The following is a 15,672-nucleotide window of genomic DNA, read 5'->3' on the forward strand; positions in this document are numbered from 1 at the left end:
CCTGACATCTCCTCAGCAGCATAGTAAAGTATAATTTTATCCTGGACAACTCCTTTTAAGTGGAAGACAGACCTGCAACTGGCACTTACCCAGAGTAATGTTCTTGCGTATTCACCCTGTTACATAAGACCCCTCTGAGCTCTCACTTTCTAAAGGCCAGTTACAAAATCCCATAGTACACAGCAGCACAGCAGCACAGGATAAAATAATATATGAAATGTTGACTCAAGCATAGAGTACAAACTCCTTTCTTGTTGGTACAGAGCCCCCTCCAGTCTTAGAGTCACTGTCGTTGAGTTCTGCAAAAAAAAAAAAAAAAAATTAATAGTCCAGGCGATTTTAAGAAACTTTGTAATTGGGTTTATTAGGCAAATATGCCATTATCTGCATTTTAAAAGCCTTTTCCCAGCCCCCCCCCCCCATCTCTCCTTTCTGTCATCCACTGCTCAGAATCAGGAAATCTCGACTTTTTTTTTTTTTTTTTAGCAGTCGGATCCTGTCTGAGCTATGGAGAGGGGAGGGGGGGGGGGGAAGAGATGGAGGAGAAATGTGGGCAGCAGAGCTGAGAACAGAGGATTACTCAGTGGGGGAGCTATTCAGAGTGCTATTCAGAGGTCAGAGAGGTCAGTGGTGACTGTCTCTGTCTCTGTGAAGAGTTGCTGTAAACTAACTCTTTGCTGTCCTGTTTTGGTGCCTTGTTTCCCTATCTTCATGGAAACCATGAAGACGGGGGGGAGAGCTTCAAACTGCTTTTTCATTATAAAAATTCATTTTTTGGATAGGAAATAGATTGGGCTCATCTCCTGTACTTAACAAAAGATGGGAAAAATCATACTATTCCTCCTTTACCTCCACCACCCCCTTGTAACCTAACCTAATAAGCTGTCAATTTTTTATAGTACCGGTGAGAATTTCATGTAGCTTACTATGTAGGGATAACTTATCTCTTACTATAGATCTGTTTGGGAATTGACTTACCTTCAAGGTTTATGTTTGTAGTTTCTTTCTTTTATTTGTTTTGTTCTTTATTCTGTTTTAAGCTGTTGTATCAGCTATACTATCTGTGCACAAGGCTGGGTCGTTCATCTCAGTGCAATTACGTATGTATCCCTACTCATGTTTACATGCTTCTTCAATACTAATATGATGTCCTCTATGACATGCCATTGTACCTATCTACAATTTTGACTGTATGTTACTTTGTTTATGGGCGTAGTGGACGCCCGGTTGGGCCTTATTGTTATTTGAAAAAAACTTTCAATAAAAAATAAGTTATAAAAAAAAAAAAATCATTTTTTGCCTAATAAACCCAATTACAAAGTTTCTTAAAATCGCCTGTACTATTGATTTCTGAAAATAAATAAATAAATAAATAATAATAATTAACGACAGTGACACTTTAAAGCTATTTGACCTTGTGTGGATCCTACCTGGCATGACTTTCCTCCCTGTTTTTTTTTTTTTTTGTGCCCTACACTTTCAATCTTTTAGGATGAAATTAAGATCAACCCGCATCATGACTAGTCTTATGATGGCAGCCAGGGCTTTTATCCCCCTTTTCTGGAAGAATACTATTTCTTTGTAACTGATGAAAGAGAATGATCTAATGCTAGTGAAAAATCTGATCTCTTCCCTCTATGATTCCCACAACCGATTCTATGATACCATCGGATGTTTCAACTATTGGCAGAGTATTTGTCTGTGTTGCAAACTACTCCACCTTAGTAGGGTCTTCTAGTGCACCTTATGGAATTTTTTTGTGTTCTTTTCTGTGGGCTTCTTTTTCAGGCATAGTATGGTTTTTCTTTTCCCCTTCTTGGCTTTTTTCCCCTCTCTTTTCTTTTTCTTATCGTCTCTCTCTTACTCACTCACTCTCTTTCTTGGTCACTCCTAATATATGGAGTTTAGTGCCACTGTTTTTCCTCTTTCTGTATTCTAAAGTCAGGGGGGCTCATCGGTGTTCTAGCCTCCTTTCATATTTAGTATTTTCTTCTTAGTGACTACAGACTTGCCATTATTATATTCTCTTATGGTCTTTGACAACATTGTAGTTGTTTATATTCTGGATAGCCATTGATTTATTGCCTGTTTGCTTCTCTTGTTTTATAAATATAGATTCATTGATTGGTTACTACTTATAAGTGACATTATTTAACTTTTGTTCTTGTTTAACTCTGTAGGAAGAAATGGACAGCAACCCAATGGTATCATCACTTTTGAACAAACTTGCAAATTATACAAACTTGCCACAAGGAGTTAAAGAACATGAAGAGTATGAAGATCGCAAGAGGAAAGAAGTGAAGGTACATTACTTGCAATTCTGCATAAAAACATATTGGGGGGAATGAATTTTTTTTTTTCAGTAAATCCCATGAATCTGAGGCTGCTCAGAAATTCGAAATCTACACCAGCTTGGAAATGAAGCGTCGGTAGATGGCACACAGGCAAAGGCTGCAGGACAATGGGGCAGAACAGTAAAGTATCATCTTTTTTATTTTTACAGGGTCTTCAGCTGCCGCCCTGCACCACTACGCATAGAAGCCTTTGAACGATGATTTTCAGGCAGTTTTTTTTTTTTTTTTTAAATAAGATCTAATTTTATTGAAAGTACAAGCATAGTAAAACGATGTACAACTTTTCACTTTCACAACTCCTTGGCTGTGTTTCACCAAATATGTATATGTCTTCATAAAGGCTTAATAAGTCACTTGACCCACCCTTGTACTGATCGCTCTCAACAATGCTGCAGACAGTACTGTCAGGCATCTGAGCCACTTCTCCCACATTCTTTTTGAACTTGAAAGGAGTCCTATTCTTAATATGTAACTTCCTTTCCATAAGAAGTCTTTAAGCAGGTTTAAACAACATTAGCCAATGATTGTTCTTCAGCTGATCATTGTCTTTATTACGCAGTGATGACCTGCTGAATCAGCATGATCGGGAAGGTTATCACTCAGAGTAACAGACCCCTTACAGGTGGCCTTACTTGGTGCTGTAGCTTACAATTACTCAACCCAGTGTAGTGGATAACTTCACATTAAAGAAAAAAAAATCAAATATTAGTTTAAGATACCTAGAAAACACACAATACTGAGATCTCTTGTGTCTTGCTTGATATTTCTTGGTGACCCCTCTTTTGTATTGCTGGAGGACTAGGTAAAGCAAAGGATAGCAATAGTATAAACAGGGATACTTCTTCCTTAAGGCCCTATTCCACGGAACGATTATCGTTCGAATTCGGCCGATATCTGCCGCTACGGACGATAATCGTCCGGTGGAATAGAGTGCAACGATCAGCCGACATCGTTCATGTCGGCTGATATAGCAGCGATCTGCTGCCGTCGCTCCGTTGAATAGGAGCATCGGCAGTAGACGCTGCTATATCCTATGGGCTGCCCGGACGATCAGCGATCCCCCGGGCAGCCCCCCCGCAGCTCCCCGCTGCCCCCTCCCGCACTCACCCGCTCGCTGCCGACGCGTTGGATAGCGGCGGCAGCGAGCGGGGAACGAGGAGCAAGCGAGCGCTGAGAGCGCTCGTTTGCTCCTCTAAACGACCTGTGGAATAGGGGCATTAGAGACCAAGGAAGTACAAATAAAGGAGTTTCATCACTTTCTAAGGGCTATTAGTCAAGTGACATTTCTCTGACCATTGGTTCTTAAGGTGGCCATACTCCTTCAATAACTGACTGCTAAATGAACATCCACCAGTCAGTCATGTCTTCTGCCTGCCCAAAGAAAAAGCTGAGCGTTCCTGTATTCTCTATGGGGTCAGGCAGTAATTTTCCATTCTACCTCGACCCATATCACTACCGACATCATCCGACCATGAGCAGCGGGTACAGCAGACCAAAGTGTAATGTGTAAGAAGGACCTTTAATCATTGCGGCTGCCATAAAGCAAATGAACACACCATGATAATGGAGGCAGGGTTTGCCTCTTTTGTTGTGGTATCCACTGAAGGTTTTTGTTTTGCTTTTGGCTAATTCAATGGCCCAGATTTACGTTTTGTAGCATGTTCTGAATTTTCCTAACAGATTGATCATGTGTCCTACAAACATACAGGATGATACTCCGACCCGGATTCCCAGTATGTGTCCACATCCAGTTTATGATAACAGGGGAGAGAAAACACTGCAGCCATTAGTCATGTAACCACGTCCATTGATAAAACTAGGAATTCTGGTGTGATGGTATGGACCAGTACACAGGGACGACTGCAAACCTCTCCTAGTATTTTCTCGTTTTTATTAGAATTTTTGAAAAGCAAGCAGTACAGAAGTAAAGGATGGAGAAGCAACAAGTCTCCACGGTCTTTACATAGCAAGAGGTGAGTAATAACAAGGGTAAAAAGAAAACAAGGGAACAAAGAGCATGTACAATACACTTCATAAAAATGAGAAACAATAGTAAAGTTACACTGTACCAAAGTCAGTATCACAAGTAAGTGAGTAAGTCCTGCCATCATTATGAGCCTTGTACGTGCAGTCAACCAGAGGAGTTAGGGATGTGTGCAATGTCCAGAAGCAAACCATAGTTCCTAGGTTTTGCAAAAAAGGTCGCTAGAGAAATTGCCCATGGCAATCACCTTTTCGTGGGTGCAGGCCCGCTTCTGCCATGAGGCAGGCTGAGGCTTCCGCCTCAGGCAACAGCTCTTGGGGTCCTGCAGGGGGCGGCAGAACCTTCCCTGACACCAGTGGCGTCTGCGTCTGGCATTTGCACTCCGGGGCTGGGTCCAGCTCCCCCCAGCTCAGCCCCTTTACAATCACATCCATTTAGCAGACGTGCCATGCGCAGGCACGTCTGTTACAGCACACTTCTGATGGCTGACGTCACTTTTCCGACGCACCTCAGAGGAGCCGGAAGGGGAAGGAGAAGGAGATGAGGGAAGCCAGGCCCCAGAAGAAGGAAGACACAGCTGAGGAGAAGAGTAAGTGTTCTTTAATTTATTATTGTGTCCACTTGGAGGCTGCACAGTGAGCGGGTGGGCAGGGGGGATGCTGCAGAGTGAGTGGCAATGGCGCCCCCCCCCCCACCCAAGCACAGTATGGCCTAGCTCCGCTAACCCCTCCTGCCCCACAGAGACAGTGTCTCACTGTGGCCTCTCAGACCAGCACGATCCGTACCCCTCCTTCACCCCCTGCCTCTCTGCCTTACCTCACAGACAGGGTCTCAGTACGGCTGCAGCGTTTCCTGGACCCTGTGCTGGAGCGACCATGCCAGAGCCTGTCAGAGTACTTAACCCCTTCATGTACTGCAGTGTGTAAGTCACACAGACTTCACTTACAGGCTGCAGCACAAAGGGTTAAAGAGCTTCAGAGAATTAGAGGTCTGCTTCTTCACTTCTTGTACAGTGATAACCCCTGACCTCCGATCTCCAGCTGCCAGTAGGTAGAAAAATGTGCGGGCTCCGTGCAGAGGTCAGGGGTCACCAGTGCAGCGCAGTGAAGAAGACGTCTCCTTCTCTTATGCCCTTTAATTATATTTGTGCTGCAGCCTGTAAGTGAAGTTTTTGTCACTTACACCCTGCAGTACATAAGAGGTTCATACACTGGTTCTTTATAAAGTAGGAGGCTTATGTGGTTCTGCAGCAGCTGAGGTGTATGATGAGGTTCTGCAGCAGCTGAGGTGTATGATGAGGTTCTGCAGCAGCTGAGGTGTATGATGAGGTTCTGCAGCAGCTGAGGTGTATGATGAGGTTCTGCAGCAGCTGAGGTGTATTATGAGGTTCTGCAGCAGCTGAGGTGTATTATGAGGTTCTGCAGCAGCTGAGGTGTATTATGAGGTTCTGCAGCAGCTGAGGTGTATTATGAGGTTCTGCAGAACATCATAATACACAATGAGAAAATAAGTTTACTTATAGCTGAGGTATCGACGTGTGAATAGTTGCTACACAATTGATTCTAGCATGGGGGGGGGGGGCGCCATTTTAATTTTCGCCTCAGGCAGCAGAAAAGCTAGAATCGGCCCTGCGTGGGTGTATGTAAAATTATGTAGCAGAGATCACCTCTGCCATGAGAGAGGTAACCAGGGTTTTCCAGTGTTGAAGCAATTGGATTTTAGCTATTACAAACATCATGCAAGCTAATTTCCTATAGTCATTGGGTATGAGCTGGGCATCCAAAAATAGCAACACCGTCTGTACAAAACAGTCCAGAGCAATTTGAAAAACAGACCAAAAGAGTAACTCACAAGATTGCCAGTATGATCGGGCAATTGGACACAACCAAAGTATGTGAAACATTGTACCTTTTGTTGCAGCATTTTCTCACCCCTGTTATAACTGGATGTAGTCACATAACAGGAATCCAGGTTGGAATATCTTCAACTTGGATGTTTGATTGCAAGGAATTGTTTGATTTTGATGCGTAAGGCTGTCTATCCACCTATTCCGTTCCATACATCGTCTGACAGTACAGTATGTTCCATATCTAGTACATTGAATGCATATGCCCATTTTGTCAAATATTGTTAATCCCTGAGAGTATTATATGTATTTGTCACTCTATGCATTGTGATTACTTGAGGTGTAATATAAACAAAAGTCCGTCATTAAGCTGGGGGAAACACGTTGGAACTGGGACATAATTGGAATTTATTGCAGTATACTTATTGAGACTTAACTGTTTCTCTCTGTTGTATGCTATCCTGCTTTTCCCCTTCACTTACAATAAAGAGGGACCATCTCCTTGGTTGGGGATGGAAACTTCAAAAGGCAGAATGAGGAGGGGCATATCTTTTGGATATGGACACGATTTTTTTTTCTTCCCCCTGCCCTTCAGCCCACCTATAACATGTGTTTGACTGTGTGAATTGGCACCATTTTCTTAAAATAAATGCTTTATAAAAGTTTAGTGCACATACTACATGTTTTCTTCACAGTGATTTATTTTTTTTTTGCTTGGTTAAAGGGTAACTCCCCTTCATTCTCAGCACCCTGTGTACAGTAGGGATATATCAGCAGGTTAGATTGTTCTAACTTGCTGATCTTTTTGCTTTAAACTCTGTGATATTGTTGGGTATGTTGTGGGGCACCCACATTGGGAAGTCTCAGGTAAACTGCACTAACTGGGAATTTATTAAATTATTTAAATGGCTAAAGAATAACAAAGGAGACTTTACATTAATTAGCCAGAGCCTTAAAACCACTGACTAGTAAAGTGAGTATCACTGATTGTCTTGTCACTGTGGGATATAGGAGGCAGTCAGAAAGTATTGTACAGACCTCAAGCTGAAACTAAACTTACATTTACCAGTTAATTCCTTTTTTTTCATGCCTGCAATTGTTTTAAGACACTTATATGACAAGTCATTTGTAAAAAAAAAAAGAAAAACATACAATAAAAAAATACCATGCAGTTACTGACAGTTTATTTCTATTATAGGAAACTCGAATGGGAACATTCATTGGCGTTTACTTGCCTTGCTTACAAAATATTCTTGGTGTCATTCTTTTTCTAAGATTGACATGGATAGTTGGAAATGCAGGAGTTCTAGAGTCTTTTTGCATCGTCCTGATGTGCTGCTTATGTGTAAGTTTAATATTAGTTTTTTTGCTTGTATTTATTGTCCATTCACGGTTACTATGTCCATGTTTCATTGCTTTTCATATTTGCCCTGTTTGCTGCCTTGTACATTTTTCAGTTCCACCATAGGAGCAGAAAAACAAAATTCATCTCTCGACAGACAACATTGATACCTGAGGCAGACTGTTTTTATCTTTTATTGTATCTCAACAAATGTCATAAGGGCATCTGGCAGGTGAATGTAGCCCTATGGAAAAATTCAGCATATGCAGTGCGCCAATCAGCGTGATGCCTTTACACGGCACGAAAAATCATGCAGATGGGCTGCACGATTGATCCTTGTAATGTTTGTGCAGCCCTGGTACCAGTTTCCAGATCACAAGCAGCAGTCTATATATACCAGCCATGCTGCTTGTGATCTGGTATTTAGCTCCCCAGTCCTTGCGCCGGCTATATCTTCAGACCCCGCCTTTTCCAACTGTCAAAGAAGCAGATGCTGAATCGCAAACAGCATGGCTTGTATGTATTGGCTGTTATACATATCTGTGCTGTCAGTTTCGCTTTATCTTTCTCAGGACGCACGAACCCCTGTTTACACAGGGAGATGTGCAGCCAATAAAAGCATGCAATCACCAGATAATCGGATGTTTCGCCGGTCTTCAGCTGATCGCTGCCCCTTTTTACATGGGCCAATCAGCTGCTGGAGAGCTTCTAGAGACGCTCCTGTCGATTGTCGGCCTGTGTTAAAGTGGTTATCCAGCGCTACAAAAACATGGCCAATTTTGTCCCTACTGTTGTCTCCAGTTTGGGTGGGATTTTGAAGCTCGGTTCCATTGAAGTAAATGGAGCCTAATTGCAAACCGCACCTGAACTGGAGACAACAGTAGGGGGAAAAGTGGCCATGTTTTTGTAGCACTGGATAATCGCACTGGACACTTAGCTGGAAGAAGCAATCAGCTGTATGATTTTTTTTTTTTTTTTTTAAACTTATAGCAACACTTTAATGACTCCTAACTTTTATTAGCAGTTATGAATAATCCTTAACACAATTAATAAATAGGGTATGCATATTGCAGGTCATATGTATTTTCTGATGTTTGTTAAACCATAAATGTTTTCCTCTTAGATACCATATATATTTACTGATTTGTAGAAAAAGTTTGTCCTTATAAAATTTTACTTTTATTATATGCTTATAAAACCACTAAACAAAAAAAAAAAAAAAAAAAGAAAAGAAAACCATGCCGGCATACATTTAAATCTTTATGGCCATCATTCCTCTTGTCACAGTAATTCTTTCTGTACTGTCCATAAACATTATTTAATTCTCATTATTGCACAAAATGACATAATCTTGGTTATTGCAATTTTTCATTCATTGCACATAACCCCTTCTTCAATAAATGTCCTTTTTTCTTTATTGTGCTTTTTTTGTGTAACTACATGTATTTTGTTACAAGACATTCAAGAAGTATAAGACCTACATTTGGGTTTCTGCCACTGATGTATACACTCACCGGCCACTTTATTGGGTACACCTGTCCAACTGCACGTTACCACTTAATTTCTAATCAGCCAATCACATGGCGGCAACTAGGCATGTAGACATGGTCAAACCTGCAGTTCAAACCGAGCATCAGTAAGGGGAAGAAAGGTGATTTGAGTGCCTTTGAACGTGGCATGGTTGTTGGTGCCAGAAGGGCTGGTCTAAGTATTTCAGAAACTACTGATCTACTGGGATTTTCACGCACAACCATCTCTAGCGTTTACAGAGAATGGTCCGAAAAAGAAAAAAAATCCAGTGAGCGGCAGTTCTGTGGGCGGAAATGCCTTGTTGATGCCAGAGGTCAGAGGAGAATGGGCAGACTGGTTCGAGCTGATAGAAAGGCAACAGTGACTCAAATAGCCAACCGTTACAACCAAGGTAGGCAGAAGAGCATCTCTGAACGCACAGTACGTCGAACTTTGAGGCAGATGGGCTACAGCAGCAGAAGACCACACCGGGTGCCACTCCTTTCAGCTAAGAACAGGAAACTGAGGCTACAATTTGCACAAGCTCATCGAAATTGGACAGTAGAAGATTGGAAAAACGTTGCCTGGTCTGATGAGTCTCGATTTCTGCTGCGACATTCGGATGGTAGGGTCAGAATTTGGTGTCAACAACATGAAAGCATGGATCCATCCTGCCTTGTATCAACGGTTCAGGCTGGTGGTGGTGGTGTCATGGTGTGGGGAATATTTTCTTGGCACTCTTTGGGCCCCTTGGTACCAATTGAGCATCGTTGCAACGCCACAGCCTACCTGAGTATTGTTGCTGACCATGTCCATCCCTTTATGACCACAATGTACCCAACATCTGATGGCTACTTTCAGCAGGATAATGCGCCATGTCATAATGCTAGAATCATCTCAGACTGGTTTCTTGAACATGACAATGAGTTCACTGTACTCAAATGGCCTCCACAGTCACCAGATCTCAATCCAATAGAGCATCTTTGGGATGTGGTGGAACGGGAGATTCGCATCATGGATGTGCAGCCAACAAATCTGCGGCAACTGTGTGATGCCACCATGTCAATATGGACCAAAATCTCTGAGGAATGCTTCCAGCACCTTGTTGAATCTATGCCATGAAGAATTGAGGCAGTTCTGAAGGCAAAAGGGGGTCTAACCCATTACTAGCATGGTGTACCTAATAAAGTGGCCGGTGAGTGTAGTTTGAAGTGCCCATAGAGCCATATAAAGCCTGTATTGGGTTAATCAGCCAGCTTTTCCATGCAGTCTTTACAGGAATAAGTTCTATGCTATTGCATTTCTCTGAAAATAAAACCTACCCTGAAAAGAAGACATGGCTTCATTTTTGCAGGCTTTTTGGAGTATGTTTGAAATATACCTAAGGCTACATGCACACGGAACAAAAGTGGCGGAATGTCGCCAGCCTCCCTGTCATAATGACACTCTATGGGAGGCTTGCGCTCCTCCTCTCTTCGCGCTGAATAATGAACATGTTTATTCTTCAGTGCGGAGAGAGGAGGCACACCAGCCTCCCATAGACTGTCATTAAGACATGGAGGCTGGTGGCATTCCGCGGCGGAGAATTCCACCATAAAATTCCGCCACTTTTGCTCCGTGTGCACAAAGCCTAACCCTACTCCCAAAATGAGCCCTAGTTAGAGTCCGCTGACCAGTTCCCTGACACAGGGTGCTGATCATCAGCCAATCAGTGGCAGGCTTGTTTTATTCTACCCCCACCTGGTCAACCCAAGTTGCTGGGGAGATGGGAGTGGTAAGATGATGCACAGTAAGGTACATTGAATATAGAGGACAGAGGGTACATGGGCCAACTGCAGAGAGGAAGGCATGTATATAGTATTGGGGACCCTACAGTATAGAGGGAAAAGTGCAGGGGGGGGGATACAGTGTGGGGGGGAGGCATACTGCAGTGTGGGGGAGGTACACAGTACGGTAGGGGAACTACAGGGAGGGGGAGGTATACAGTATGGAGACCTAAAGGCCTTATTACACGGGCCGACTGAGAGGAGCAAACAAGCGCTATTGGCGCTCGTTTGCTCCTTGATTCCCGCTCGCTGCCGCCGCTATTTCACGCGGGTGAGTCCGGGGAGGTGCAGGGGGGCTGCCTAGGTGATCGCTGATCGTCCGGGCAGCCCATAGGATATGGCGGCGGTCTACTGCCGCCCCTCCCATTACGACATATTGAAAGACAAACTACTTCAACGATCAGCCGACATGAACGATGTCAGCTGATCGTTGCTTCCTATTCCACGGGACGATTATCGTCTGAATACAGCCAATAATTGTTTTGTGGAATAGGGCCTTTAAGGAGACCTGTCACCCCCCGTGCCGGGGTGACAGGCTCCTGACCCCCCGTTACAGCCCCCTATACTCACCTGATCCCACCGGGTCCCGCTTCCTGATCCGGTCGGGTCACGGAGATATGAGCGCCCGAAGCCCTGCGCGCGCGCGCTCACAGGAGAGTCCGATGCCCGTAGAGAATGACTGAGCATCGGACTCCCCATTCATTCTCTATGAGCGTCGGACTCTCCTGTGAGCGCGCGCGCCGGGCTTCGGGCGCTCATATCTCCGTGACCCGACCGGATCAGGAAGCTGGACCCGGCGGGATCAGGTGAGTATAGGGGGCTGTAACGGGGGGTCGGGAGCCTGTCGCCCCGGCACGGGGGGTGACAGGTCCTCTTTAACTGCTGGGGAACTTACAGTATAGGAGCCTAACAACTGTGTGACATACAGTATGGTGGCTAACTACTATAAATAGTGGGGATACAGTGTAGGGGCATACCATATTTCTCCAAAAATAAGACCTACCCGGAAAATAAGCCCTAGTCTTTTTCAGACAATAAAAATAATATATTACACAGTCTCTTGTTTTTGTAGAAACAGGGTACTTAGTATTGCAGTTTTTCTTTGTGGAGATTTCCTGTAGCTTGTGAATGGGTTTCAGAAACCACATTAACATGCATGGAATCAAAATTGTTGCATTTGACACAGGTTTCAGTCTGTGATTCATGTAAAATCCTATATTCGAATAGACCTCCAGTAGTCCAAATGTGGCAAATCGGCCATGTTTTTTCTATTCCTGTTTAAGGGTGCGTTCACACATACAGTATCTGCAGCAGATTTGATGCCGCAGATTTGAAGTTGCAGATTCAATGCAAAGTAACTCTGGGCCATCAAATCTGTTACGGATCTGCTGCAGATTAAAATCTGCGCCATCAAATCTGCTGCAGATCCTGTACGTGTGAACGCACCCTTAATGAACAATGCTTTATTATAGCTAAAAGTTTTAATATATAAATTTTAAATCTTTACACTCAGATTATATTTTTATCGTGGAGCCCATATTACTGAATCGGCTGAAATAGGATTACAAAAAAAAGTATTTTTTCCCCCAGAAACTGAGCTGCTTTTGCCCTTGGGTTCTGGTATTATAACTCATCTCCCATTGCTGTTTCTGGAGTACACGCAGACTAAACAGACCTTTTAAAATCCATATACAAAGGAGAATGCAGATTTTATGGTGTGTGTGTGTGTGTGTGTGTGTGTGTGTGTGTGTGTGTGTGTGTGTGTGTGTGTGTGTGTGTGTGTGTGTGTGTGTGTGTGTGTGTGTGTGTGTGTGTGTGTGTGTGTGTGTGTGTGTGTGTGTGTGTGTGTGTGTGTGTGTGTGTGTGTGTGTGTGTGTGTGTGTGTGTGTGTGTGTGATGTTTTTTTTTGCAATTATCAGCTCATATACTTGTGCATTTTTGTGATTTTTTTTTTTCTTTTCTAGACAATGTTGACTGCCATATCTATGAGTGCAATTGCAACAAATGGGGTTGTTCCAGGTAAACAAATATTGTTTTCTTTCATCTTCTGGAATGTAATGTTATCAGTTTGCTAGCATAGTATATGACAATTTTTATTAAATTGTAGAAATTCTGTAGTATTTTGACTTCATGCTTTTAAAGGACTTTAAGACTACCACAGGAATACCCTCTTCCTTTCTCTGCTGTAGGAGAACATTCAGGCCAGGATTCTCATCTTCAGGTAGTCTCTAGTGCAATTTAATTTTTGCAGCATTGCCTGTTTCAGAGGCTTGGAGAGCGCATTGCAAATTGTTACAGGTTTTGTTCCATATCTATTTTCAGGCTAAGTCTTCCTTTAATCCATGCAGTAGGTGCTTGCTGTAAATCAGTCTTTGAAAAGCATTATGGAGAAAGGGATAATGAGAAAGTAATTGTCACAGTTGAAATTTTATTCAAACCTGGTATAGACTATAATGGGAAATAGCCAAATTTGTGGTCAGCTTGAGTGTATGTTTTAGCAGTGTGATAGTAAACGACTGATAGTGTTTTCTACATGTACCAGCATGTCCAACCCTGCTCAGCTTTTTCATCTTTACAGTATACATGAACCACTTGTTCTTAATTAATTACTATTGTGGTCTGAAGAAATTTTAAAAGGACATAATGATCTCATTTAAAGTCTCTCTATCCTTAAACCCTAAAATAGGTATTTAAATCTCTCTTCAAAAAGAATTTTCTGTCGAAGAGTAGGGAACTAAGTCTTTAATGGAGCTTAGCTTCTATTCCTGATCGCACGTGGAAAACAATCTTTTGTGTTTTGTTTTTCCTTCTCCTCCGGTTCTCTAAAAGTCAATTAGTCCTTGAGTCTCCAGAATGTTTTATAGTTGATGAAGTGATAAAAATTAAATATGTATTTTTATGTTTGGTTTCAAAATGCCATAATGGTTTATTTAATGCTTGAAATTAACAGCCGGTGGATCATACTACATGATATCAAGATCTTTAGGTCCGGAATTTGGAGGGGCTGTTGGTCTTTGCTTTTACCTGGGTACCACTTTTGCTGGAGCTATGTACATTCTTGGTACAATAGAGATTCTTTTGGTAAGTTTTAATTCTGTTATAGTTTATGAATTTTTTTTTAAATATTTATGTTCTACCCCCAGAACACCTGCATTTTTTTGTGCACTTTTTACACCATGAAACATTTGAAGAGATCATTGTGTCGATCATAATGAATTGGATATTAAAGTACAGATGGTGCTTTTTTTTAATTCACTCCTAGTGTAGAATGGATTAAAATGGACAAAAAAAACAAAACAAAAATAGTAGCATCTGTTCTTTATATCAGTGCTTCTCAATTCCAGTCCTCATGGCCCACCAACAGGCCATGTTTTGAGAATTTCTCATACAAAGAACAGCTGTGATATATATAATTATATCACCTTTGAAATGCTAAGGAAATTCTCAAAATGTGACCTGTTGGTGAGGCCTGAGGACTGGAATTGGGAAGCACTGCTCTATATTATCTAATTCATTATGATTTTGTTTTAGCCTCAGAGCTGCTGCAAACCATGGCCATTTATCTATACCATTTCTTTTTATGGTATCAGAAAACTGTTTTGCTTAAAAGCAATCACTGCAAAATATGTAACTTTCTAATATAAGGCCAGTTTCACACTTAACAGAATCGCAGCGGATTTCACGTATTCAGGTATTTCAGGTAAAAAATGCAAATGCTGTAAAAGCATATAGCATTGCTTACCTCTGTGATCCAGTTCTAAAACCACCACAAAATCTTTTTTTTTTCCTGTATCCTCTTTCTACCTCCTGGTTGAGTAGTTGCTTGGTACTATTCCCAGAATGCATTGCTTTCCCTTAGTTCTCCATCACAACCCTTGCATTCTTTGTACTCCCACAGCACTCACCAACCACAGCTGCTGCATAACATTGCTCTACACAGTAGACTTTCTACTCATCAAGTCTGCAAAAGCTGCTGTACTATTCCTTGCCTGCTCCTCTGTCTGTGGTAATATTGAGCACATGTTTACATGCTAAACCCACCTCATTGCCTAAATGTACCCAAAAGGATATATTTGACAAGGAGATTGGGATGTAGGCTGTAGTGGCTGGACAGAGGTGATGACATTACTTATTGGGAGAGGATGGATCTCAGAGATGAAATCCAGCCACACCTCCTGTGACAGCAGATCATGTGTTGCTCGGAGTGGAGGGAGGAGCCAGAGACAATACCACACTGTGGAGTTCTATTCAGTTTCAACTTCCTATCTGGAGTAATCAAGCAAAAAACATGCTAAAGCCTTTACTAATAGTGACAATGGTATATGAGGAAGTTACATATCTTGGCATGAATAGGGCACTTAAAATACTCCTTTTGTCTCTGCAAAAATGTGTTTCCTCTGCTGCAAGAAAATGCTTGACAATTTTTGTAGAGTTGTTTAATTTGCATTTAGGAAACAAACAATTAAAGAAGTTCAGTGCACATTGAGTGCAGAGCTTGTAAACTAGAATATTTTTCTTTTTTCTCTTGTCTGCTTTGAAGACTGGCTAAACTCCAACTACTATAAAGATCTCCTCTAGTGCCCATGCACTCTAGTGAGCTGCACTCTAGGCATTGTAGTTACTGAGTGAATTGACCCTGTGCTACTTACAATCTGTGCATGGTACATGCTGGGCAGGACAGCTGTACCACTCAGCATGCAGTTGCATCTTTTATGTGCTTATTTTTACACCAGGCTGAACACTATTAGAGGAACACTTTTAGAAATTAGCTTCGAATTTTGGATCTTAAAGAGTCATGGTGTGAAATAATA

The 15,672-nt window shown here is 42.2% G+C and overlaps 1 protein-coding gene across 5 annotated transcripts in view; it reads left to right on the forward strand.

The window, feature by feature from the left end:
• Positions 1–15,672, forward strand: part of SLC12A7 (solute carrier family 12 member 7) — a 175,070-nt gene that overhangs the window by 104,609 nt on the left and 54,789 nt on the right. For 4 of the 5 annotated variants that reach the window (XM_069958580.1, XM_069958576.1, XM_069958578.1 and 1 more), the window contains exons 3-6: positions 2,181–2,303; positions 7,383–7,529; positions 12,826–12,880; positions 13,812–13,942. In XM_069958580.1, coding sequence (XP_069814681.1) covers positions 2,181–2,303; positions 7,383–7,529; positions 12,826–12,880; positions 13,812–13,942 — 456 coding nt within the window. Of the gene's footprint in view, positions 1–2,180; positions 2,304–7,382; positions 7,530–12,825; positions 12,881–13,050; positions 13,083–13,811; positions 13,943–15,672 lie in introns of those variants that run through there. The other variant, XM_069958579.1, reaches the window with a different exon arrangement.

The sequence above is a fragment of the Dendropsophus ebraccatus genome, chromosome 2 (assembly GCF_027789765.1).
Source record: "Dendropsophus ebraccatus isolate aDenEbr1 chromosome 2, aDenEbr1.pat, whole genome shotgun sequence".
Lineage (NCBI taxonomy): Eukaryota > Metazoa > Chordata > Amphibia > Anura > Hylidae > Dendropsophus > Dendropsophus ebraccatus.